The 24854-nt window shown below is 43.1% G+C and overlaps 7 protein-coding genes across 7 annotated transcripts; 3 read left to right on the forward strand and 4 right to left on the reverse strand.

The window, feature by feature from the left end:
- Positions 1-52: 52 nt before the first annotated feature.
- EAF02_003807 (uncharacterized protein) lies at positions 53-1125 on the reverse strand. The gene is made up of 2 exons (XM_038899855.1): positions 734-1125; positions 53-656 (listed from the first exon to the last, which is right to left on the reverse strand). Exons 1-2 carry the CDS (start codon positions 882-884, stop codon positions 280-282), a joined length of 528 nt encoding a protein of 175 aa, XP_038760782.1. The 5' UTR covers positions 885-1125; the 3' UTR covers positions 53-279.
- A 1031-nt stretch (positions 1126-2156) lies between these two features.
- On the forward strand, positions 2157-3212 carry EAF02_003808 (uncharacterized protein; the record flags this gene model as incomplete). Its single annotated transcript, XM_038899856.1, has 1 exon — positions 2157-3212. The coding sequence occupies one exon, from the start codon at positions 2157-2159 to the stop codon at positions 3210-3212; it is 1056 nt and encodes a 351-aa protein (XP_038760783.1).
- A 3990-nt stretch (positions 3213-7202) lies between these two features.
- On the forward strand, positions 7203-8441 carry EAF02_003809 (uncharacterized protein; the record flags this gene model as incomplete). The annotated part of the gene is made up of 1 exon (XM_038899857.1): positions 7203-8441. One exon carries the CDS (start codon positions 7203-7205, stop codon positions 8439-8441), a length of 1239 nt encoding a protein of 412 aa, XP_038760784.1.
- Positions 8442-9907: 1466 nt separating this feature from the next.
- Positions 9908-10774, reverse strand: EAF02_003810 (uncharacterized protein; the record flags this gene model as incomplete). The annotated part of the gene is made up of 1 exon (XM_038899858.1): positions 9908-10774. The coding sequence occupies one exon, from the start codon at positions 10772-10774 to the stop codon at positions 9908-9910; it is 867 nt and encodes a 288-aa protein (XP_038760785.1).
- A 1011-nt stretch (positions 10775-11785) lies between these two features.
- On the forward strand, positions 11786-14741 carry EAF02_003811 (uncharacterized protein; the record flags this gene model as incomplete). The annotated part of the gene is made up of 7 exons (XM_038899859.1): positions 11786-11924; positions 11978-12010; positions 12137-13073; positions 13121-13212; positions 13266-13511; positions 13578-13938; positions 14009-14741. The coding sequence occupies 7 exons, from the start codon at positions 11786-11788 to the stop codon at positions 14739-14741; spliced, it is 2541 nt and encodes an 846-aa protein (XP_038760786.1).
- A 3403-nt stretch (positions 14742-18144) lies between these two features.
- EAF02_003812 (uncharacterized protein) lies at positions 18145-19562 on the reverse strand. The gene is made up of 2 exons (XM_038899860.1): positions 19178-19562; positions 18145-19124 (listed from the first exon to the last, which is right to left on the reverse strand). Exons 1-2 carry the CDS (start codon positions 19252-19254, stop codon positions 18446-18448), a joined length of 756 nt encoding a protein of 251 aa, XP_038760787.1. The 5' UTR covers positions 19255-19562; the 3' UTR covers positions 18145-18445.
- A 2084-nt stretch (positions 19563-21646) lies between these two features.
- EAF02_003813 (uncharacterized protein) lies at positions 21647-24372 on the reverse strand (the record flags this gene model as incomplete). Its single annotated transcript, XM_038899861.1, has 8 exons — positions 21647-21747; positions 21815-21925; positions 21975-22395; positions 22449-22576; positions 22632-23176; positions 23232-23289; positions 23346-24140; positions 24192-24372. The coding sequence occupies 8 exons, from the start codon at positions 24370-24372 to the stop codon at positions 21647-21649; spliced, it is 2340 nt and encodes a 779-aa protein (XP_038760788.1).
- Between the last annotated feature and the right edge of the window lie 482 nt (positions 24373-24854).

Genomic DNA, 24854 nt, shown 5'->3' on the forward strand with positions numbered 1-24854 from the left:
CATTCGAGATATTATCTTTGTACATTCAAAGTGTGCTTTATCCTCAAATTCGTTGAAGCTATTCCGAGATCAAGATTCATGAGTTCATCACGTAGTTGTTTGACTATAGTAAAATCAACGCTTTGCATTCATGGTAGAATCTATCTCGAGCTCTCTAGTTCAGGAAGCTATCAAAAAGTTCAGTCTTCGGAAATTGATTGGTAGTAGTACTGCCGTCATCAATTCGCCAAAACACCGACTATGAGCTCCATCAAGCATTTCATACGCATCAGCAATACCTCAACTTCCCAAAGTCCAAACCCTCCTAGCCATCTCCTCATCTTTTGGCAATACAACCCATCCAGCAACAACCCATCTCCAATCCCAATTGATCAATGAAGCAACTCTCTGACACCATAGCTTTTGCGCCTTACCAACATTCGTGCCATTAACCCAGCTCACCCTCCCCATGTATGCCACCACCTTGTCTACATCATTGATTTCTCCCAGCCAATGTACGTCTGCTCTTTGTGCCTGTCTTGCTCTTTTCTCTGCCGCGATGTTTGTTTTTCTATATGGTTTTCCCTCAATTCTACCGGCAGTACCAGGTGCACATCCGATGTAGATTGTGGTAGATGAGTCGACGGGACCACTGCCCCATCTTGGACGGTAACCAACTAAAGAGTTAAGGAGTCAACAGCTGCACCACATTAAAACCCTAGGATAAAGTCGCAAAGGAAAGAATTTTGCTCACTAGCATAGGATGATGGGGTACGAGGATTTGTAGTCGGAGAATAAAAACGAATGTAATAGAGTTGGTAAGGTGAGAATGAGGATTCGACAGACGAAGCGACGTTGAAATCTTTAAGACCAGTCTTAGTTGGCTGTGGGGATGTGTTCTCCATTACGAAGGTTGCAGATTCTTGCAGATGCTTTGCTAGGTACAAGGGATTTCTGGTGACTTCTTCAAGTTCTGGGAGAACTTCTTAGAATGAGCTCTCTTGCAAGTCAGTCTTTCTATAATAGATGTGCGGAGGATTTGTGACTTACTAAAAAGTTTCTATCGATCCAATCTCGAGCTTGAGTGTTTGAGTTGTTTGTGTCTAAGAGGGGTATCAAGGAAGAAAGGAAAGCTCTTGGAGAAGCAATGTATTAGCCAGGTTCCCAGAATGGCGCCATGATAAATCAATTTTTGAAATCGAGCCACTGAACCTTCCCATCTCGAGCCAAAGTACCTATCTCATCTAGAATAACTTCAGCCTCTTTCAGGTGGCATGATGCATGCCCAAGGCCTGATCCGCCAGTGAAACTAAACGATCTTAGCGTAATTCGTATTCTCGAACTTTTACAAAAATCTCCCATGTTCTCCCAGTAGAGAACGTGTAAAGCGTCCTCTCATAGAGTAATCAATGATTGCCTCAGAAACACAAATACGTGAATACTATCAAGTGGAAACGGTGAAATGCAAATATGACTGTCGTCTGAAATTAATGGTTCATTTGGTTTCCAAAAAATCAAACAGTTAAGAAAGAACAGTAAATTTGCAGGCGCAAGTGTGCTCGCGAGTTTGATCCACAAGGTCCTAGTTCTAATAGTTACGAATTCGTCTCCTTGAATGAACATGAATCATTCGCTCCATTTCAGATTCTAGATCAAGATGGCAAAAAAAATTATCCGTAAGATATTTCTTCGTGAATCAGATAGATGGTCTAGAGTTTTTCATTCGATGAAACAACCACAACGTTGACCACCTTCCAGAAGAATCCTAAGATGTAGGTCGGAAACCTCAATAAATAGTTGGATGATCATCTGAATTTTTGGGGGGATTACTGAAAACTGGAAATTCCAATATCATTCATGTTCAACACAAGTTTTGTCGAGGAATATAGTACGCGAAAGAGTTGATACAGAATATGCATAGCATGCAGCCGTACATTCGACCTACATTCGACCTACATTCTAGCTGCAACGAGCATGGAACACTTTCATTTGACAGGAGGTTTCAAATGGCCATTCGCAGACACAAAAACACACTTTTTTTTTTCCTTCCCTCATGTTATATTGTTGATCATGTGTGTGTTTTTGATCACTCAAAAAAAGCCTCCACAACCCATAAAATTCACAAACCTACCGGCCCAGAACAAACAAAAATCTTCCTATCAAAAAAGCCATTCAAAATGGCACGATGGGATGCTCGAGAAACCTTCTCCATCGACCCGAAAGCCAGGCTTCGATTCGATTGCGTGGGCATAGCTAAATCCATGAATCGCAAATGCAAGAATCGTATTGGAAAACCAAAACGCATCAAAGCATCTGAATTACTGGATCAACTTTCAGCACTACCTATTTCCGGAAGAGGCTATAATGAAAGAGGGCTAAAAGCAAAAATAAAAGAGCTTCTTGATGAAGTAATTTGTGAGAGACACAATGATGGAGGAGGACACTCTCAGGTCGAAAGAGTAGGAAAAGAGTGGTGGCGCAAGGTGGAGATGGCGCAAGAAGCAATTAGAAACAATGAAGGGCAACAGCCACCACAGATGATACAGCGGAGGAGGGGATATAGGCCTGTTGCAGACGTGGAGCCAGCTGCTCCTGAACGGGCTCTTCAGCGTCTCGAATTGAATCCGATGGAAATCGCGGATCAAGTCCAGGATCTGGAGGAACGTCTTGCGCGCGATGAGGCGGAGAGAGCGGAATTGATGATGCGGATAGAGGAAAGAAGGAGACTGTATGAGAGAATACGAGAGGAACAAATGCGAGCAAGAGAGAGGGAGATGCGAGAGGCAGCAATGCGGCAAAGAGAAGAGGAGGAGAGACGACGAGAAGTCGAGAGAATTCAAAGGGAGAGACAACGGGAAGCGAATAGGATACGCGATGAAAGAGAAGAAATGGTGAGGATGGATAGAGAGTTTGCATTGAGACTGATGAGAGAAGAGATGGAGGAGGAAGAACTAATTAGACAAGAAGAAGAAGAAGCAGAAGCACAACAACAACGAGCAGCACGAACGGCATTGCGGAGGCTCGAGAATAGGCGAATTGCGCAAGTGCCAGTGCCATACCCTTTTGCAGTACCGCAACTATTCCGGCCCCGTCCTGTTCAACGCGGAGTTCAACGTAAACCCTTGCCGATTGTTATTCCTGCCTTGAACCCATCCGCCGACATGAAGACGCGGATTGGTGTCGAGCGCAGTGTGGGCAAAACATCTGTAATGGATGTCTTCAGGAGTGGATGAGAAATCAAGTGGGGAGAGAACTTAGATGTGGCGTCTGGTATGCTGTCTCTTTCTTTTCTTCCCCGTCCTTTGTGAGAGAAGTTACTAATTCTTACATCTGATAGTCGAGCAGTTTGGAAATTTGAGGACGCATAAGAAGCTGGCAATGCGATATTTGAAAATGTAATTTTAAGTCGGCGTTGAGAAGGATCTTGGAATATGATACAGGGGTTTGTGTTTTTTTAAAGAAAAGAGGGATGATCTGATAGAAATATTGTATTGAAATGAATGACCTTGGCCCTCATCCCTAAATTTTTGGTTTGAAGCATGATTCTGCAGCTCAGTTCTTGTATCACGGTGCCTTAAACTATTAAGAAATCAGTATTCTTTTGTAAGACGTTCCCGTTCTGAAGCTCTCAAGCTTGCTAGGAAAACAACAAATTCATGCACCATCGACCAGCCTTAGCATTATTTCTCGTAATCGACAGTCTCCCATGACTTAAGTAATGCTGGCTATCGAATGTGTGAAAGACATTTACATAATGGCATGCTGTTCGGAGTTGAAACGGGAGGATTTGAAGCTTCTTGCCAAGGGTGAAATAGAAAGGGTTGACAGGAGCGCCCCCAAGCATTGGCAAATAGCCTTGTGTAAATGAAATCGAAGAAAAGACAACTAATGAACTTTTAAAAGTTTTGAAATGGGGCATGTGAAGGATTTTGGTAAAAGTGAGGGGCGAATATCTTGAGGATCCGAATGTAGGAATGTATGAACGGCCTTTGAAGTCGTTGTGAGAGCAAACGTGTTGAAATTAAATCAGGGAGGTATATCGTAGATAGCTTGGCGTGATGCAGTACTTTCTTTTTCGAGCTGAATAGTCTTGAGTCTTGACTTACTGCTCAAGCACAGCTGCTCAACTTGCTGAATAAGAATATAGCAATGTCTTGACGATAGTAACAGTACGACAGAATGCTAGATCCATCTTTACGAAGGCATGATCATAGTACGTCGAGCTTAGGTATCCACACCAACTCAGCGCAAAATGTATCTCTTGAGTCATTAAAGGCCAATATGAGAACAGACAATTTGACATATGAAAGATTCCCAGCATCTAGCTAGTAGATATCCCTTCGCCACAACCGTATTCGAGATACTAAATAGATCAAGCACGAAATGTTTCCACTTCCCACCACTCGGACAATAGCCCCGGCTCCATGATCAGCTGAATTCTCCGATTGTAAAGACGATCTAGGTCTTGCCACCGGACGAACAGAAGAAATGCATGAATAAAGTTCCTTAAACGAAGCTTCAATTTGACTGATCTACTCGAGACATCTAGGAATAACCTCGAAATGAGTACATGTGGCTGTGCGATCGGATTGTTATGCGACAGACTAGGCACGTGCAGTGGGGAACCTGGACGTTATTTGTTTCAACCTAGGAAGGATGCAAATGATGTACGATAGCCCATGATAGCAACCTAGAGTCCAGGTTGAAAGGGCGAAAAGGGTCAAAGAAACCCGAAAGGATGAGAATGGCCCCCACAGTGGGGGAGGTAAGTATTCGTTAAGCGCGCTTATCTTGATCAACCAAGAATTTCTATCTATACGTACCTAGGTAATCATATCTTATGGGAGTTGGTGTAGGATTGGGGTCATTTATGGCATTTCATAATAACGATGACGATTTCGGCCGCCTATGGGACCCCTCAAGAATCATTAGGTACCGGGCGTCCGCAAAATCTCCGAAGTGTTATTCTTCAACAGTCGAGACGTGTGTTTCATGATCAACTTAACCGCGAGGGCAAGGTTCACAGAGCATCCATTCAACAAGGATTGATTGACATGATCGACAAACTCCGAAGAAATTCTTCGGATGAGCAAGCATCTAAGCCGAATGAACGAGAAACATTTGGACAATTTCAACAAATAGATCCACGATACGATTAAAAGATGCAATACTGGTAGGTCAATTATTCTTGGCGCCCAAAGATCAGGTGGTCAGGGTCAAAGGATTCAAGAATACGATCTATGGAGTCAAAAGCTCTTTTGCGTTGTTTGCTGGTGGGTACTATGGACTCTCACGAGTCGTCGTATACGACCGTGGCGGCAACCTATCCAGTTGCAAGGAGAATTGATCATAAACTAATTTGATTGGCTAGCCCCTGCCAAGACGTTTATTCCCAGCTTCCGTGTGGAGGGACTATTTGTGATAAAAGGGGGACTTTCATATCTTAGCGCATATGCAAGACGATTGGGTTTTTTCATATAAAAGGAAAATCATGAAAATCCAGGGGTTCGGGCTGCAGGAACAGAAACAAAAAGATTTTGTTTGAATACCTAATTGCATCATCACGTATTGGCTTATGGTCTGCTGTCGACCTCTACTTACATGGGCTTCTTGCATACGCGCAACGGCAATACAGTACAATTCAGATCGGTTTGCTGGCTCCAATTCCAAACGAAACCCCCCCCTCAAGCCCAACGGATGATGTTCAATCCATAGGTTCAACGTGATAGAATGCAAGAAAACAAAATCATCCATTATGAATCCATGATTCAAAGTATTGACTGGCATCCCTCTCTTCCTTCTGATCTTCGTATAAATTCGAATAATACCGATCAACCTGACTCCTTGAGAACTGTGGATATTACTCAGGGGCCAATAATTCCAAAGATTCGTCCTTTCAGTGGCACAGCATGCACAGCATGAGGTTTCGCCATTAACCGAAGCAAGGTACAAGAGCCTATCAAATGACATTTTCCCCTGCAGATTCTCAATCATTCAACGTCTGTGCTAACCACACAAACCACATCCCATCTGTACTGATTCAAAATCATCCACATTCATCCTAACATGTACGAAAGAGTACCAATGCTTCAGATGTATTTCTTCTCCGGTCACATAGCCACTTCAACTGGTTATGTATTATGTCAAGTTGCCCTTTCTCTAGCCTTGCGAGAATGGGTCATCTAAATGCAGTGGATTTTAGATCCTGGAGACCCTGCAAATTCCCACATGGGACGTTTGTCGACCAGGTAGAGACAGACGATATGCGGGCGACCATGACCAATTAAGCCATGGTTTTCGACCTTCCTTGCTGCAGTTTTTGCAATTCACTGTCCTCTTGGGTCGAAAAGAAAGTCCTTCTCACCCATGTCCCGTTTGGAGATATCTTGATCGACTCTCAGACTGAGAGATATAAGATGGTCAGGCCCGTCCCACCTTGAATCATCTCGGCATCCTTCTCTCAATTCCAACTCTCCTTCGAGCACTTGCTTCTTCCTTCAAAGGGTATTTACCTTTTTGTTTGTAAAATTCGTCTTCCAACTTTTCGAGTATTTCTATTTCTCTATTGTCTGTGACAAGAGAAAATTTCCAATACTACTACATTCCTTGAGACACTTTCAGCGAAAGAACGAATTCCATTCATTTACCGACACATTCAGAAGAATATCGAATTCTTTGCCCTTGAAACAATAAACTTCTTGAAGGTACGTGAAACAATGCTTGAATCTTTTCTTTGTTCTTGTTGTTATCACATTGTGGAATCCTCTTGCACTTTCGAAAAGTCCTTTGTCATTTTGTTTGCCTGTCTTTCGTTTCGTCGTCGTCGGATGAGACAATAGGATTCGGTACACACCATTTTTAATTATTATTCTCTATTGAAGTGTCATTTGAGAGAGTGAATAATCTAAATAATCTCTTCGGTTACTCATCCTTTCTATTCATAACAATAAACAATCTGTTTAATTATTGTTGTGATTCGATTTTCTATTGCAAACTTCGAGAACAGTCAGCCTCCTCGAATAATATAAACTTGGCATTCCGACTGACCTCGATCTTTTTTCCTCATTCCAGATTATTACCACATCCATTCTCTACAAGTACAACACGATCTTTCGACTTTAACAACGATTCTTCAACTGCACAAATAGAGGAAATCTATACAACAACAAATTACAAAGATTTTTCCGTCAGGCACGATTAAAATCTTCAACCACTCATTCAATATGTTCTCCAAAGCATCCATTGTAGCATTTGCTCTCGCAGCTGTCAGCAATGCTCACATGATCATGACCAACCCAGTTCCATATGGAGTCGACACTCTCAATAACTCTCCTTTGGAAGCAAGCGGAGCCGACTTTCCATGCAAGCAAAGAGACGGAGTCTACAAAGTCACCACTCAAAACACCATGGAGCTCGGTGGATCTTATGATCTTGCATTCAAGGGTAGTGCCGTTCACGGAGGTGGGTCTTGTCAAGTATCTATCACCTATGATGAAACTCCCTCTGCCTCTAGCTCATTCAAAGTCATTCACTCCATCGTCGGCGGTTGCCCCATGAAAAACGTTGCCGGAAACAACGGAGACAACAAAGATGCCGTCAATCCAGACACCTACAATTTCACCATTCCCTCAACTCTTCCAGCTGGTAAAGCAACCCTAGCATGGACTTGGTTCAACAAGATCGGAAACCGTGAAATGTACATGAACTGTGCACCCGTTACACTCACCGGCGGCTCCAGCAAGCGCAGCGACCTCATCGCACGCGACCAAGCTGCTTTCAATGCTCTCCCAGACATGTTCACTGCCAACATCGGCAATGGTTGTGGAACAGCTGAATCTAAGGATGTGGTTTTCCCCAACCCAGGTGATTCCGTTGAGTATGATGAAGGCTCCACAACTGCTACCGCTGCACCAACTGGATCTTGCGCTACCGCTGCCGCTGGTGCTGCTTCTGCAAAGCCTACTGGAACTGGAACTGGAACTGGAACTGGAGCCACTAGCGCTGCGGCTGCGGCTCCATACGGTACAGCGACCGCAAGTTCGCTTCCAGGAGGTGTTTTTGTCTCAATTGCTACTGGTACTGGCGCTGCTACTTCCGCCGCGACCTTGGCAGCAACTTCAGCAGCTGGAGTCGTACCCGCAGTTGCCACTACTGCCGTCAGTGTCCCAATAACTCCAACCTCTGCCACCTCTGCTGTAGCACCAGTTGGAACCGGCGCTTCATCAACTTCCTCTTCAGGAGCTCTCACCGGCGCCTGCACAAGCGAAGGAATGTATAACTGCATTTCTGGAACCTCTTATCAACAATGTGGCAGTGGTACTTGGAGCGTCGTCATGCAGATGGCTTCCGGAACCACCTGCACCAGTGGCCAAACGATGAGTTTGGTCATTGCCAAGAGAAATGGAATGGGATTGATGCGCCACGCTGCTCGACGAGGACTGGGTGCTGAGATGTTCAATTAAATCAGCTTGCTGATTTTTTTCATTCACTCTCAGATCCTGGTTGGCTAGATGACAATACCAGGAGATTTGAGCTCGCAGGACGTTCTTGAATCGAGGATCCGATCGGGATAGATGACATTTCTTTCACGGATTCCGAGCATGGCATGATGCATTTACACACAGCACAGCGCGCGTTGCATTTCCCATCTTGTTGACTCGCAGGGTGGGTTGGACACCTTTACAATTTGTACATATTATTCTACTACTTTCTTTTCTTTCTATTTCTTGTGATACTACACCTTCGTTGCCTTTAAAGGCTCTTGTGATGATGACTTATGACTGGAGAACTGGATTGGTGCATGGATGGATGGATGGACGGGCAGGGGATTATCACCAGGTGTGCAAATGAGACAGGCAGGAAGGGCTGGTATGCATAGATAGAGATTTTATTCACTGCAATGGATTTATATAAAACATTTAATTTGAGTTTGCTGTGATTACAAATATAGATTTAAACGTGATTGTGAATATGAATACCTAGGTATGGATGTGAGTCAAATTCGATCAATGAGTAATAAGTGGTCTCTTGATGATTACCCTACCAAGTAATCATAGTGATCAAATTAATCATGAAGCCCGCCCCTCCGTCCTACTCCTACAGCTATCAGAATACATTTCCATGATCTGACTGTGCCTTGAGAATATCAGGCTGGGCCAACCACAACCCTCGATCTATGTTCAAGCGGTATGTTATATCCCAATCTGCGTGTGAGGTTCTCTTTGATTTTCAGGATGACAAGGTCAATCAATCGATATGGCGGATTTATTGTAAATTTCTATAAATTGCCTTCTCGCAATCGTCCTCGTTCATACCTTTCCACTCAAATGATCAATCATACGAAAGCCATACGGCACACGCACGTACTTGGATAGATAAATCTTCTTGGATAATGTGAGATTCAAGAAAAATAAAAATCCCACATTGTCCAAGAATATCTGGGACAACCACGACTCGGAATCGTGTCTAGTTAGCCCAACACGTCCAGCCAGAGACACTTCTTTCCAAATTCAAAACATATACAATTTGATCGACCATATGTATTTGAACATTTCCTCACTACTTATGTCATTTAATCTCTCCGAAAGTTCTGCAAAAACATTAGTAGTCAAATATTCTCTATGAAGTCATCGCACAGGCGCTAGTGGAGGGTTTGGATGAGTGGATACTTAGAGGAAAAGTCTACGACGAGGAACTCTCGTTACGCTGGAGCCCAGGACCTCATATCTTCTGGCTGTTTTTGGCCCTTTTACTTGGTAGTACTTTGGTTGTGACTCTGAAAGATGTATTGTAGACTTGGTGGGTTGAAGCTCGCAGGAAACTCAGTGTGATATGCTTCTGCACATATAGCCAAAGCATATACATATCCAAAGTTGAATCCCTAGTATACCGTGCCTCTCTCAAGTTTAACCTCATCCCTCATCCCTTGTCACTTTTTTCCCTTCTTTCCCTCCTTTCCATCTCCCTTTTCAACCACAAATCCGCCCTTCACGAAAGCATCCCTTGCCACTGCGTTGATAACAGCAAACCTCCTCGCTCCTAATTTCTGTCCTCCGTACCACCTTGTAACAACCACCATCACATTCCATAGATCCATCAGCTGCATTAAGTGCAGAACTCTTCCCCCTGCCGCGGATTCTCCATCGTCATCGCAATCTTGATATGTTATGCCTTCCGGTGTTTTGATGCGCCACGCTGTGATATTATGGGTTGCAGAACGGACCTTCTTGTCCGAAGCAAGTAGATGTTGTATGTATTGAGCTGCGACAGCGGGAGAAGAAACGGAGATGCAGCGTGCGATGAATGTAGATTTCAATTCGGTAGTGACCGAAGAAAGTGTCCAATTGGGAGGTTCGATATCTATATTCATATCCCCATTCGAAGAATCTCGTTTTCTTTCAACGACCGTACCTTCCTCATAATCTGCGAATTCTTCTCCTTCCTCATCTCCTCTATCGCCCTCATCATCTCCAACGCCAAACCCCTCTCCGACCTCCTCAATAACATCAAATAGACAAACCTCTCCCACCTTCCAAGTTCTCTCCACAATATCCCTCACGAAATCTACCAGCTTCCCTGCATCACCCTTCTTTGCATTCTCTCCGGAACTCTGCGCTCCCAATATTATAGGCGGGACATCTGGGTATGCTGCTGGAAATTGTATTCGGAGTGAGGTCGTTTGATTTGGGAGAGCGAGAATGTAAATTTCATCTGGAACTTCGTGCGCGGACGTAAGAGTCGAGGAATCGTAGATGGAGTTTATGGCTTCAATCTCGTTAAGCAGGTCTTCGCTCATTGTGGGTGTTGGGTGCTGAGACTGGTATTGAGGGTTCGCCCTTGATGAACGAATGATTAGCCGATATTCTACCGATATCTCATCGTCAGGATAAATGCTTCCCATCCCCTCTCAACTCAACATCCCCTTCATTTTGCTTTTCTTCTATCTGCACCGTCTTCCATAGTTCTGGACACGACATTCAATACTTCCTCGGCTTCACAACCGGAGAGGAACGATAATGCATGGCTGAGTACATACAGAACGTGGATTTTGATCACAACAGCAGCGCACATGCACTGCTGCAGTATAACATGCTACAACAACGGGTTTAATTGAATCATGAGATGCGAGCAAACAAGAAGCTGCATAGTTTTTACACACAGAAAATGAATTCTAGTTTCTTGATCCAGTCATTGTTCAATCTGGCTGGTATGATCGGCACGCATCCTTGGAAAGATTTCAGGACCAAGTCAGGAAATGGAGACAAACATCGAAGAACATCTATCAGATAGACAAGAGATTTACTTTAACCCGAAGGTCTAATCTACCGGTGTTGGTTCTTATCAAGAATGATAATGCGGAATACCCGGTAGATGATTGCGGGGGACCCGCATAAGGTGCGCGGGGACATTCCCATCGTGTCGAAGATATATTGAACAATGCATTTCATTCGCTGTTGCGCCTAGCACTGTAACCATACAATCCGGATTCCCCTGCATGTCACATACACTATTTCTATCTGCTAAATTAAAGCATGTATTTCATTTCCATTCGTGAAGTTATTGCAACTCACTTGTCAACCAGGAAAGCTCCTGTAACGTATGATTAGGGTTTATGAGCTTCCTTTATGGGAATTGATATGCGACCTTTATGGGCAAGGACAACTGCACGTGCAGTCTTGATTCTGTACCCCTATTTTTGAGCACACTATAAGATGGTCGAGTAGATCTTATATAGTCCCGACTCTGTCGACTCTGGTTTCCTCACGGTAACAGTCTCTGTATTACTTGCTTTGATTTACTGCCAGTCATGGCTTTCTTTAACGGTCTGCACTTGGCCGTGTTCTCCACGATTTTTTGTCTGGTTGCGGGTCAGAATGGTACCACTAACTCATCGACATATGATGTACTCGATTATGTTGATCAATTGATTGGAAGTAGTAATGGAGGTTCGATTCTCGAATGCCAACCTTTCCTATTCATGCTGACAGTATCTTGAAAGGAAACGTGTTTCCTGGTGCAACAGTTCCTTTTGGTAAGTAACTAATGAGACTGACCGTGGGGTCCGACAACCTCCAATTGTAACGGCGATGGGGATTTCGATTGGACAAATGTCCATCGCTTCAATATACAGATCAATCTTGTATTAACGGCTTTCTAGGAATGGCGAAAGCTGTAGCAGATACGAATTCTGGTAGCAACCAGGGTGGTTTCACGACTGATGGTAGCAATATCACTGGGTTTTCTAGTATGCATGATTCTGGAACCGGAGGTTCTCCATCTTTGGGAAACTTTGCATTATTTCCTTATGCCGGATGCAAGGGAGACACTGTAGACGGATGTACTTATCCAAAGAAATCAAGAGCCACCCCTTTCGTTGCAGACTCAGTCAAGGCATCTCCAGGATATTTTGGACTTACATTATCCAGTGGTGTTGCTGTGGATATGACGACAACACAACATGCATCATTGTTCAGATTCAAATTCCCAGCCACTTCGAATGGAAATGCTTCCAGCCCATTAATCTTGATGGATTTGACGGACTTGTCTGACTCTCGTCAAGACAATGCCAGCGTCTCTGTTGATGCTACTACTGGAAGAATGACCGGGAATGGCAAATTCTTGCCTAGTTTTGGCAGTGGAAATTATGTTCTGTACTTCTGTGCAGATTTTTCGGGTGCTTCGATTCGAGACAATGGTATATTTGTCAACAGCCGTGCTAGTGCTGATGTCAAGGATCTCAAAATTTCACGCTCAATTAATGGTTATCCTCTTCCGGGAGGAGCATTTGTTCGTTTCGAGTCACCCGGCGATGGAATTCTCGCACGTGTTGGTGTCAGCTATATTAGCAGCGATCAAGCATGTGCAAATGCCGAAGCAGAAATTCCTGATTTCGACTTTGCTGCTGTACAAAATGCCGCAGAGACTACCTGGCGCAACAAGATCTCTCCTATTAAAGTTTCGACTACAGGAATCGACTCTTCGATTTTGACAAACTTTTACAGTGGAATTTATAGGACTATGGTCAATCCTCAAGACTATACTGGTGAAAACCCGTTATGGCAGAGTGATGAACCCTACTTCGACTCCTTCTACTGGTAGGTTTTGATCGCAAACTTTGAAAATAGTGCTCACCAAAGTTTAGCATTTGGGACTTATTCCGTTCTCAGACACCATTCTTGACAGTTTTGGATCCTTCCACTGTGGCTAGAATGGTTCGTTCGCTCATCGATACATGTTGGTGTCCTCTCATTTATGAATAAAACGTGATTCACTAATATCAATTTCAGATGTTCACGAAGGATGGCTTCCTGATTGCCGTATGAGTCTTTGTAAAGGATTTACCCAAGGCGGTTCGAACGCAGACAACATCCTTGCAGATGTTTACATCAAAGGCATTACTGAAGGTATAGACTGGGATCTTGGCTACGAGGCTGTTGTTAAGGATGCGGAAGTCGAACCTTACGATTGGTCAAGTGAGGGGCGTGGCGGTCTGGATTCATGGAAAGCACTTGGATATATACCTGTTCAAGATTGTATGTCTCAGTTTTTCAGAACTTCAACATTCTTCTCGTCAATGGGCTCTAACTAATAGCATATAGTTGACTACAAGGGCTTCGGTACCATGACACGAAGTGTCTCCAGAACGCTAGAATATAGCTACAATGATTTCGTGATTGCAAGCATCGGCTCTGGTCTAGGAGGCCACGAATCAGATGTCCAGAAGTATCTCGAACGCAGCGAAAATTGGCAAAATCTATACAACGATGCACAAACATCATATCTCGCGAATGGTACTAACACAGGCTTCAAAGGATTCTTCCAACCAAAGTATCTCAATCAAACATGGGGACTGCAAGATCCTTTAAAGTGCAGCAATATAGACAACAATCCCAATAGTGTTTGCTCATTGCAAAACTCGGGCGCCGAAACTTTTGAAAGTAGCATTTGGGAATATTCATTGTATGTACAGTTGTTTGTTTTCAATCTCTTGCCAGATTTGAAACACTCAGAAACTAACTTGCATCCTCAGTTTTGTACCCCACGACCAAGCAAGTCTCATCACCACCTTTGGAGGGCCCGCAGCATTTGTGAAACGTCTAGACTATCTCCATGACAACAACATAACGTACATTGGGAACGAGCCCGCTTTCCTCACCGTCTACCAATACCATTACGCCGGTCGTCCGGCCCTCTCAGCTCGCCGCTCCCACTTCTACATACCATCATTTTTTGCGCCCACAAACGATGGACTACCAGGTAATGATGATTCTGGTGCTATGGGCTCCTTTGTCGCTTTCAGTATGATGGGACTCTTCCCCAATCCAGGCCAGGATGTCTATCTCATCATCCCTCCATACTTCGAATCTGCATCCATTACTTCTCCCCTCACAAACAAAACCGCGACCATTAGAAACATCAATTTTGACCCCTCATATAAAAATATATACATCCAATCAGCAACATTGAATGGGAAACCTTATACAAAAAATTGGATCGATCATAGTTTCTTTACGGAAGGAAAGGAATTAGTTTTGGTATTAGGAAGCAGTGAGAGTAGTTGGGGAACACAAATCAGTGATTTGCCCCCGAGTCTAGGTGAGTATGTGGGCTATAATGGGACGGGAAATAACACGGCGAGTGGGCAGCCAATTACTGGATTGGCGAGGAGAGCGGTACTTTTTGACGAGAGGGTTGTGCCGGCTAGTGGGAATGAGTTGGGAGCTAAGACTGGAGGTAGTTATTGGGCGGAGGCGGCAGGTTAGGGATATGAATGAAGCCGTTTGCATGAGCACATGAATTGGAATGAAACACTGGGTGTTGGTATGTTTGTGGATGAGCAGAAACTTTACTTCTATAATTGTATTACTAGAATTTTGGAGAAAGCCTTTCTCATGCTATCATTGTGTCTGTTCCAAAATATATCGACTTATCGGAGTCAAACACCTCATATTACGAGACGCAAACTTTAAAATTTGTGAATCGGTAGTACCGATTGAGATATGCAACAAAGTGCCTCTCAAAAGTCTGAAAGGAAAAGCTGAAGCAATTCGATTTTCAGATGTGCAACAAAAGAGCACTCGGAGGATCAAATTCAGACCTGAGATTGATTCAGTAATAATTGTCAGAGATGATTTCCAAAAAAAAAAAAAAAATTTTTTTAGAACAGAGCCTTCAGAGAAGATGTTCCTTCAGAGCAGATATGCAACAAAGAGTCTTCGATATTTCTGAAAGAAAAGGCTGAAGAAACCCAGTTATTAGATATGCAACAAAAAAGCATCACAAGCCTCAGGTATATCGATGTTCAGATCGAAGATCAAAATACTCTCCAAAAAAATTCTTCAGAGTAGATGTGCAACAAAAGGCGAGTTCAAGACTCGAAGTACATCGAATTTTCATATAAAACAAAATTAAAGAAATTCATGATCCTAAGCATATGTCAAGATAGGCATGTTCAGTATTCCAAGACTGGGGACGTAGACTCAACAGTGGATGTTTACTTTTCAACATATGTCAAAACAAAAAGCAACTTTTGATAATTTATTTACATCATGCCCTGCCCATCATCTACAAATTCTTTCTTTGAGTCTCCTTCTCACCATCTCTTCAAACCCACCAAGTTTTTCACTCGGTGTTTCGTTAAATGCGCTAATCCCCTCTTAGCACTTTCTTCAACCATTGTCCAATAGCGTTCTCTACTTCCTGCCCTCCATCCCTTACCCCATTTCACAAATACTAAAAACACGAGAACTTGTGCCAACTAGATAAAGGCAGCGGCTACAGATGTGTTTTGATAACCAGTATTGAGGATCCAGGGTGTGATGCAGTAGTTGATAGCAAAAGACATTTTGTTGTGGATTATTATGACAGTTAGTATCGAGAGAGACAAATTAGTCGAATTTTCAGCACATAGGTTTTGCATCGAGAAAAAGAGCTTAGATGAAATAAAAAGTCATACCCATAGCCTGTCCTCCAAGCTGTTGATAAGTATCAATGGCATAATTACAGCTAACTGGAATTGCAATGGTAATACTAGCTGATAAAATGAATATGGCGAAAATCAATCCAAACCAGTGAACGCTGTGTGCAGCATCCACTCCCCAAAGAATCAAGCCAACAGGACAGGAAATAGCATTGAGAAAGAAGAGCCAAAGGCGGTGTTCGGGCTCACTACGTCCTTGGTTGCGGCGTGCGAGTCGGATGAGTAGTTTATCGCCAGCTGGACCAGCCCAAAAAGCGCCATTGGGTCTGTTAGTTTTGCGTACGTGGATAAGGTAAAAAAGTGGGCTTACGATACAACAGCACCCAAAGTAGGACCCAAATAAGATAATCCAACCATGGAGGCAGTAGAACTGAAGACTAGCCACGCACAGCAACTTAAAACGAAATTCAAATCAAGAGCCAAACAGGAACATCAAAGAATGATCATAGTGACGCAGGAAGTGAAGATGCTCGAGAGTTGAGAGATGTAAAAGGATTCGGACAACAGGAATTTGGAGATAGAATTCTGGTCAAGCAAGAATATGTGGTTAAGGAAGAGGACGTGAGAGCAGCTGAGAGCGTATAGAATTCTGGTGCTCTACTCCGAAAGAAACTCTAAGCAGTGACTTTGTTATTGCCGTTGCCAAGGTCAATATGGATACCAGGCATACTTTTGAAAGGTTGGGAATACTTCGAACAGAGTTTCACTTTGAACCTACAATATATGCGAGTGTTATTGACACAAGAGAACTGCCTTCTATTGTGTGTGGAGGCAGTGGCGGATTCCACTCCTGTTGCTCTGGCTTATAATTCCCTGCATCCGGACTCTTCTATATTGTGATTGCAGAGAGGTCTCAAAGTCTCAGTGATACCACACTGATCGATATGTATGATAAATCTCATTGATCAAATTTATACCGATCTCTATAAGGTCGACTACATTCGCCAAAGTCTTCGCAATCTTGCAGACAAGCAACCAAAATAATTCCTACAGCAAATTCGAGATGCCATGTCTCCAAAGTCTATACCTTTGATTATCGAGTTAGTCATCCTTGACACATGAGCAACTACATTGGTGATTATTTAGGTGTACATGTATGATCCCGAGTTAGGATATTGCGTTCTGAAAGTGGTACAGGCTAGTAGTTAAGGATGAGCAAAGGCGCTGTAGCATAGTTGATGCTCTCATTAAATAACATCTTCAGTTCAAATACAGCTTCCCGATATGTTCAGTTCAATCTGAAACCAAAATCACTTCCCATCCGAGAAAAAATTACCCTTCAAGGCATCCAGCCCCACCCTCTTATGATATATATTTCGGTAGTATTTCGATATCGCAGCGAAGATCTTGAGGTACAGATCATGGTTTCAAAGGAAAATGAAATGTTGTGCCACTCTACGTAATACGAATGGGTGATTGGAAACTGGTTTATGAATATGAAGAAACTGCATATAGATATTGCGCAATTTTGATTCGCCATCAATTCTTGGAGGGCTGGGGGTCTGGGAACCCGCTCACATGAAAGAGATATATTTTTATATTGATTGGGGCAATCCCCCAAGCTCCCGATTGTTGCGATCGAGCCTTTCTAAGGGTCATGATCTTTCTCTATTCAGTGAAGGAAGATTGTTGAACAGGGTGCTGGGCAAATGATGTGGGTGACACAGTGGCAGAAGTTGAAAGCGGTGTACGAAAATAATCTGTTTATATAATTCATACTTCTGTCTACCTACCTAGGTAGATAGTCAAAAGTATCAATACCTAGGTAGTTATGTGTCAGCAAGCTTCATGAGTACTCTCTAGCTTGTCGTCCCTACCGTGGTTACATTTTCGGACGGAGTTTACCTCCTATCGTAAGAGCATATTTGCGCATTCATTATCATCTTGGGGGAAAGTTATATCATTTTTTCCTTTGTTGACTTGTACGTCTCAAATCTAGTGATTCACGTACGTCTTCCTTTCGAGTAACGTATCGAGTTCATCAGGTAGCGCTATGACGGCGTACTAGAATGATATGCCTACTGATGAGAGTGAGCATTTGGTGACGCATGACTAGTCGAGAAGTTGGAAGATTAAGGATAGAGGTGAGTTTGATGGATAAATCTCAAAGGTTTATATGTTTGGCGCTATCATTGCATTTGGGGGCTTTTTGTATGGGTCATGGATAGTGTGTAATGTGTAATTTATAGAAACACAATTCATACAATTAATATTACTTCTCAATAACTCTGTTTCACGAATAAAACGACAGGGCAGAATGCCGGTGATTCTACTTTCGAAAAAAATGTTTGAGATTCCTAAAATACAGTCATCAGTACATTCATATCCGATGACTCCCAGAAGCCCCTCGAATGTTGAATATACACTTCAAGTCTTCAACTCCAAATGACAATACATGAAAAAGACCTCCACATCCATTTATGAGTAACCCAGCTTGTGATCCCCAGACAAGTCACCACCTCACAAATAATAAAGATAAATAATACACTAGGAGAAAGTAACAGACACCTTTCCACCATTGTTGAACCCTTGGCAACCACCTGATGGTTGACCGCTAGCAAGACCATACGTAGCACCAGTCTGGCTTCCAGCAGCACAGTTGATCAACGAATAAGTACCTGCATTTCCGCACGTATTCCCGCTCTTACAAGTAAAGACACACTTGGACATACTGGATGTGCAACTGCCGACTTGGATGGTCATGGCGTTTCCACCCATGTTGACTTCGCGAGACACGTCTACTGTAGCATAGGCTCCGGTTGTGAATTCTCCCCAAGTATTAAAAACTTGGCCATACTGGCTCAAAGTGGTCTTTTGATTATAAAGACCAGCCCATCCACCGGATACTCCATTTGCCATGGAGATTGTAACAGATTGACCAGCGCCCAATGAATAAGAGACTTGAGGTTTTCGGGCGTTCATAAAGGAGCTTTGATAATCCCCTGCAGCTTGGGTCCAGATGATTACAGTGACGGGTGCGGCTGCACTGTTTTTGAAAACAAATGTGTTGGGTCCCTGAGTTCCGATCCAGACTGCACCATTGGCAGCCTTCGTGTTTGTTCCCATGCCGGCCATCCCGATGGTCGACATATGTTTGCAATCTGCGGCGGTGAGACCGGCAACAGGACTGTTACAAGAGAACCCTCGCTTCTCGAGAGTGACCTCACTAGATGTTGATGTTAGAAAAATCAGGATGGAGGGAATAAACGTGGTACTAACCCTGGGACTGCGGGGGCAGCTAGAGCAAGGGAGAGCAAGCTCATCCCCGCGACGATACTGGAAATAGAAAATAACATTGTGGTAATTTATTGGAATAGTTGATATGTGAATCTTAAGTTGCGACGTGTGACTTGAAAGAAGTGGAGTATAAGGTAAAGGAGTGACTTGTTAAATAAATATAATAGAAAAAAATATGACTGATAACAGATCTGAAAAGGAGTGACAAAATGAGTGACAAAGTGCGAAAGCAGAAGTTGTGGAAAAAATCCGAATACCGTTTTAAGAAAGTTCAGACGCAGACAGGTAAAGCTGCTGTTGGCTGCTTAAGTATAATACTCGATACCGTTCATACGGCGCTGCTGATAACTGGAATGCTCGGCCTGGGGGCAGGAATGCCACCTCCAGCAACAAGGAAAATGAAATATTCCTACAGTACGTAGGATAAGAGTATGGATACCACATCATATTTGCAAAAGGTTCCAGAAACGGCTTCGTCCCTGTCAAACTCTATTAAAAGTGCACTCAAGTCCATTACTTCATGGGAGACTGTTTTCGAGTGTTACATCAGATCAAGGGCCTCAAGATGCTATTTCCGGCACGTGCATGCAAAGGGGGAGCATCAAGCGAGATCGTTTTGAGTTGTTTGATGCGATCAGCCAATTGAGTGAGAGTAAATTTGTCGTAAGGATGCAAGATGAGGAGAGCCCATGTCAGCATCAACGAAATAATCTAATTTCCCGAGATCCTAATCGCGGGCTGTGTTCTGGCACGAAACAGCCGAATATCACGACTTCTGAGGCCGGAGTGAAATTGTTACGCTGGATAGTGCGATTATAGCAAATGTCAGCTCTTATTCCAGAAAACATACCATGGCTATATTTCGTAGGAAGAAACATTTTTTCCGTCAACAACTGCTCCCACAATCGTTTATCATGTCATCCTGTGACTGCCATGAGAATTTCTTGCTCGTCGATAGATATCCAAATCTAATTATCTTGGCAGCCGCCGTCCGACAGCGGTCCTCGAGTTTGGCCTTGTTAATGCGGGGAATTACCAACCGCCATTCAATCGCCCTCGATTTTGGCCTCATAGCGGGGTTTGCCTTTCAGCGACGCGTATGCTATTCATTTTTGAATGTCTGCACGCGCCACCAAACAGCTTTCCCTGACTATGATTGCAAATTTGGGCTGGATGGAATGCGTGGTGGCTAAGTAAAAGATAAGACTATGAAGCTGGCTTGCCAAGATGACAATGTCAATTGCTGAAGTTTGTTGTGTTCATAAAACAATAACGATTGGCCCGTGCGCGTACGCTTTCCGAGCCATTCGGATTAAAAAGAGGCCGGTATCGACCATTGAAATAATCACTCACATCTTTCAGTCAATTGAATTATAAATCAACCACAAATAAAATTAGTAATTCTGAGTATGTAAAGCTGATAGCCAGCTGTAGAGTGTCTTTAATACCATTCAGATATATACTCGATATCAAAGTTGAGGAGAAAAGCCAAATTGTTCAAAGTAGGTATTGAGAGGTCAAACCCGTTTTTTTTTCTCCGAACAGCCGAAGTAGAACGTGGTGCCACACACGTGATGGCCATGAAAGCAACAAAGTTTTATATGATCCTTCAATAATAAGATAGTTATAGCTCTCATCTTGATCGATTTCAACCCTGGCGCGTTGTTTGTTAAGTTGATCGTAGAGCCAACTAATCTAGGATCTGATACAGTCACGTGATATATACTTCCACAACTTAGGAGGGGCATTGTGAAAAGCTGATTGTGTGGTTGGAAGTAGCCATTCATTTTCAGTTACTATTCGTTAAGAAGTTATCGCAATCTACATGTGCTCCATACCTAGTCCCAAGCATCACAGTATTATAGATAGAATGGTAAAGATCTTGCATCAACATGCACAATTTTTCCTCTCCTCTGCACTGTGTTGAACCGACCCCAACCTCATTCACATCATTCAATGATCACTTCTCACAACTATGTATTTCAGCAGAATAAATCGAGTATTTGGAGATGCCTAAGAAACTGCCGAAGCCTTGGATTCTCTTATTTGATGTATTCTCATGAAACTAGGCAATATTATGACACAGCATTCTAGGGTGCTAAGTGAGGTATAGATAGTCAAATCCGGCAACTCTTGTCACATACGACCATAGACTGAGGAGAATTGGGCATCCCGTCCGCTCTGCCATACACAAGCCTCAGATCGGTAGATTAGTAGTTGGGTGGGTGACCACCAGCGAATCCCTACTGTTGTATGTTTTGTGCTTCTTTTTGCTCAGATATCCTAGCGAACTACTCCCATAGTTGGGTGTGAAAATCGAGGGGGCGTGCCAGGGTCTCCGATGTTGATGATAAATTTCATCTTTTTTTTTCTTCCTTTTTTTTTCACACAGACTCTCAGCGTCAAGACTCCATCACAAGATTTCGTTCCCTAGCTTAAGATTTGAGAACTTCAGCTCCATGTTCCATTTGCCGGGCCAAATCTACCACTTTCAGGTAATGAAAGCCATGGAAGACCATTTCCATCTGCCGTGTTGAGGTAAACTGTATTGCCTGCAAGCTCAAACGTTAGTCAATCCTACTTTCACCAAGCATATTTGAAATGAGAGAAAGAACTTACCCCACCAATCTGGAAATTGAGCTCCAGGATATGTAATGCAGAAGAATATTATAATTGCTGAAAGTGCAAGACCTGTATCCAGTGCAGCTGCTAAGATGTAATTGTACTTGGCTTTAATCTGTCAGTATCAACTCTATTGTGTAGACGGAGTCGGACTTACACCACCACGCAAACCATTTTGCTTTGATCCACCAGTTAAATGTCAAATTTACCAGTGCCCAACTACTGTAGTTGATGCCCGTAGCAGGTGGCACATTATAAGTTCCAACAAATATCAACGGCCAGTTGATAAGTCGTATCCAGCTTCTCTCTTCACCGTTACCCTTCCTCCAATATTTCCATACAACCCACGTGATTATCGGCATAAGTGCGCCGATCCAAAAGAAGTGCAGCAGGCCAGAATAAATTTTACCGATAGAATATACTCGTCCTGGTCCAATTGCACCCCAAATGACTGAGGAAGAAAAGGTTGTACGGCCATTCGGACACGTAAAACCATTCGATTGATCTTCCGAGCAGATATCTTTGACATTACCGAGCATCCATAGAGTCACTCCAACTTGTGTAAGGGCCCCAAGAATCTAGTTCGGTCATTAAAAACAGTTTTGATTGATAGATACAAAGGCCAACTCACAGTGGCACTTCCTTGTGCGAAAAAAAGAGTTCGAGGGGGCACTTTCATATAATGACCTAGCTTCATATCTTGAGCGAAGTACAGGCCTTGGCCCACCACATCAGTAGAGAGAACCTTGAAAATTATGTCTGTAATTGGTAAGTTACATCATTGTCTTTTGCATTAACATAGAAAAATACATACTCGCTAATGGTCGTCCAGTAAACATGTATCCACCAATGAATTCGGCTAGAACATTGAGTTGATTGGCATCTACGTTGGTTATCCCCTGAATAATACCACATGGAATCATGTAAAATGCCGGTATGATTACTGCTAGTATAACAGCCCACCACGGCAAGGTCGTATCATAAACTTCGACCATCACAATACCTAATGCAAGCATTATAATAGTAATAGCCCCATACCAATACCAAGGAGTCCGTGAGTAGAGACGCATCAAACGAGCATGGATATCCAATTTAGTCCGACCAGCAAATGCATCGAGAATCTGAGTGCCATGCCAGAGGTATATGTGCACTGGAACAGCGGTAATGGCTGCAAAAGATATACCATATACAAAAGCAAATGTAGCAGGAAGGTATGCAGGTGAATATTCGGCGTATGCAGTTGCGTTCAAAGTATTTGACGAAGTCATGATGCGAGAAACGTTGTATAGGGACGCAGTGTTATCGTATACATTAGCCGAACAAAGTGGAAGATAGGCTGTGTACCAAACGTTTGAATAACTGTGGGTATGAATCAATATTCGGATTGACTGAAAAGTGATGTGTTTTGACCTACTAAAGACCAGGGGTAACAATCCAGAAGAAAATCACAAAACCACCGAATACGTTCACAGCTGTGGGCTTTTGTTAGCCACATGGGTTGAATACATAAAACATAAACGCGACTCACCGGCCCACGCTGGCGAGAGCAGAGGATTTGTGTTATATGCTACCTGTGACCAATCAAACGTGATTGGACTCAATCCGAGACCTGTAACCATTCCGAACAGATGGTTGACGATCAGGTTGTTTGGAGCAATCCAACAGACCCAAGTGAAATATGAGAGAGCCACAAATATTAAACCGGGAAAGAAGTACCAGATTCCCGCTCCAACCATAACATACATAAAGAATCGCAATCGACTAATCTTCCAACCATTGGCGATTGCATTTGCTCGAGAATGTAATGTGGATAGTAAAGCGCAATTAGACAGCACTCCTGGCCAGATTATAGACGCAGGTTCTACCAACCAAGGTGAAGATAGTCCCGCAACCCCGAAGCCCATCATTTGACAACAAAGGACGATAAGAATCGAGAAGCCAGGCTTCAAATCAAAGTTGTAAAATGCTTTTGCAGCTTGAATAATACTCGTTGAGTCTGCGCTTCCATAACCAAAGCTGACATTACTCATGATAGTTACCACAGTATGCTCCTTGATATTGAAATGCCTGTCGGGGTTGATACACCATTTCCCCAGAGGCCCGAGATTAAGAGTGTAGAGGGGTAAAATCTTTGCCAAAAGTATGCCAAAAGGCATTGCCAGAAGTTCAGCAACGAGTGCAACAATATGAACTGAGGGGTAACGAAGACTGAAGAACTGATTGATACCCGCACCAATCATAGTGAAAGCAAACCCTAAAATCCACATCCTCAAAGTATTGACAGGAATGGCTTGATCGTCGACATCTGGAACTACGGCTCTGACTGGAACGCTGTTAGTTTCACCATTCCTTCAGAATTTGTATTTATATTGACCTTCAGGATATGGCGATGTATCGCCTTCTATATCATCCAGCCCTTCATCATTGAGTATTTTTCCAACGTCAACCTCCAATTCTTGCATGTGATGCGTTCCCACTTTGATCTCAGCATCTTGACCTTTGCCACTTTTCTCATTCAAATCTTGCCTTGCATTTGCTGATATCTCCGACGACATTTTGATAACATTAGAAAGAAAGTTTGTTATCGTGTTGTACGAAATGCAGTCAGGATGTGTCTTTGTATTTCAATGCAAATAGTCGTCCTACCCCAACATTGAACCAACATTGTAGCGAGGGAAGATAACGATACTTCATTACCTATCAGCCAATGGAACTTCCATTAATTCTCATCACTGATTTTTTGATAAGGACTTCCCTTCTGAGATAAAAACAACCTAGAATCGGAGGGGAGGACCACACGGCTATCATTTGCCGCAGTATGTTTTATGCAGGGGATTGCCAAGCTAACATTGCGTATTTGCTCTATGATAAGAAATATACACCTTCCTTTTTTGTGTACATACGCTGATAATATTCTAACTGCAACCAGTGATAACGGGTCATTGATATCGCGTTTTGGGTAATGAGCAGGAAGCAGGAAGCCCATTCAATAGATTTCCATTTGTGATCTCTCCCACGAGAACATAATCATCATCGG

Source organism: Botrytis sinoallii (genome assembly GCF_014898435.1).
Source record: "Botrytis sinoallii strain Bc 23 chromosome Unknown BSIN_005, whole genome shotgun sequence".
NCBI lineage: Eukaryota > Fungi > Ascomycota > Leotiomycetes > Helotiales > Sclerotiniaceae > Botrytis > Botrytis sinoallii.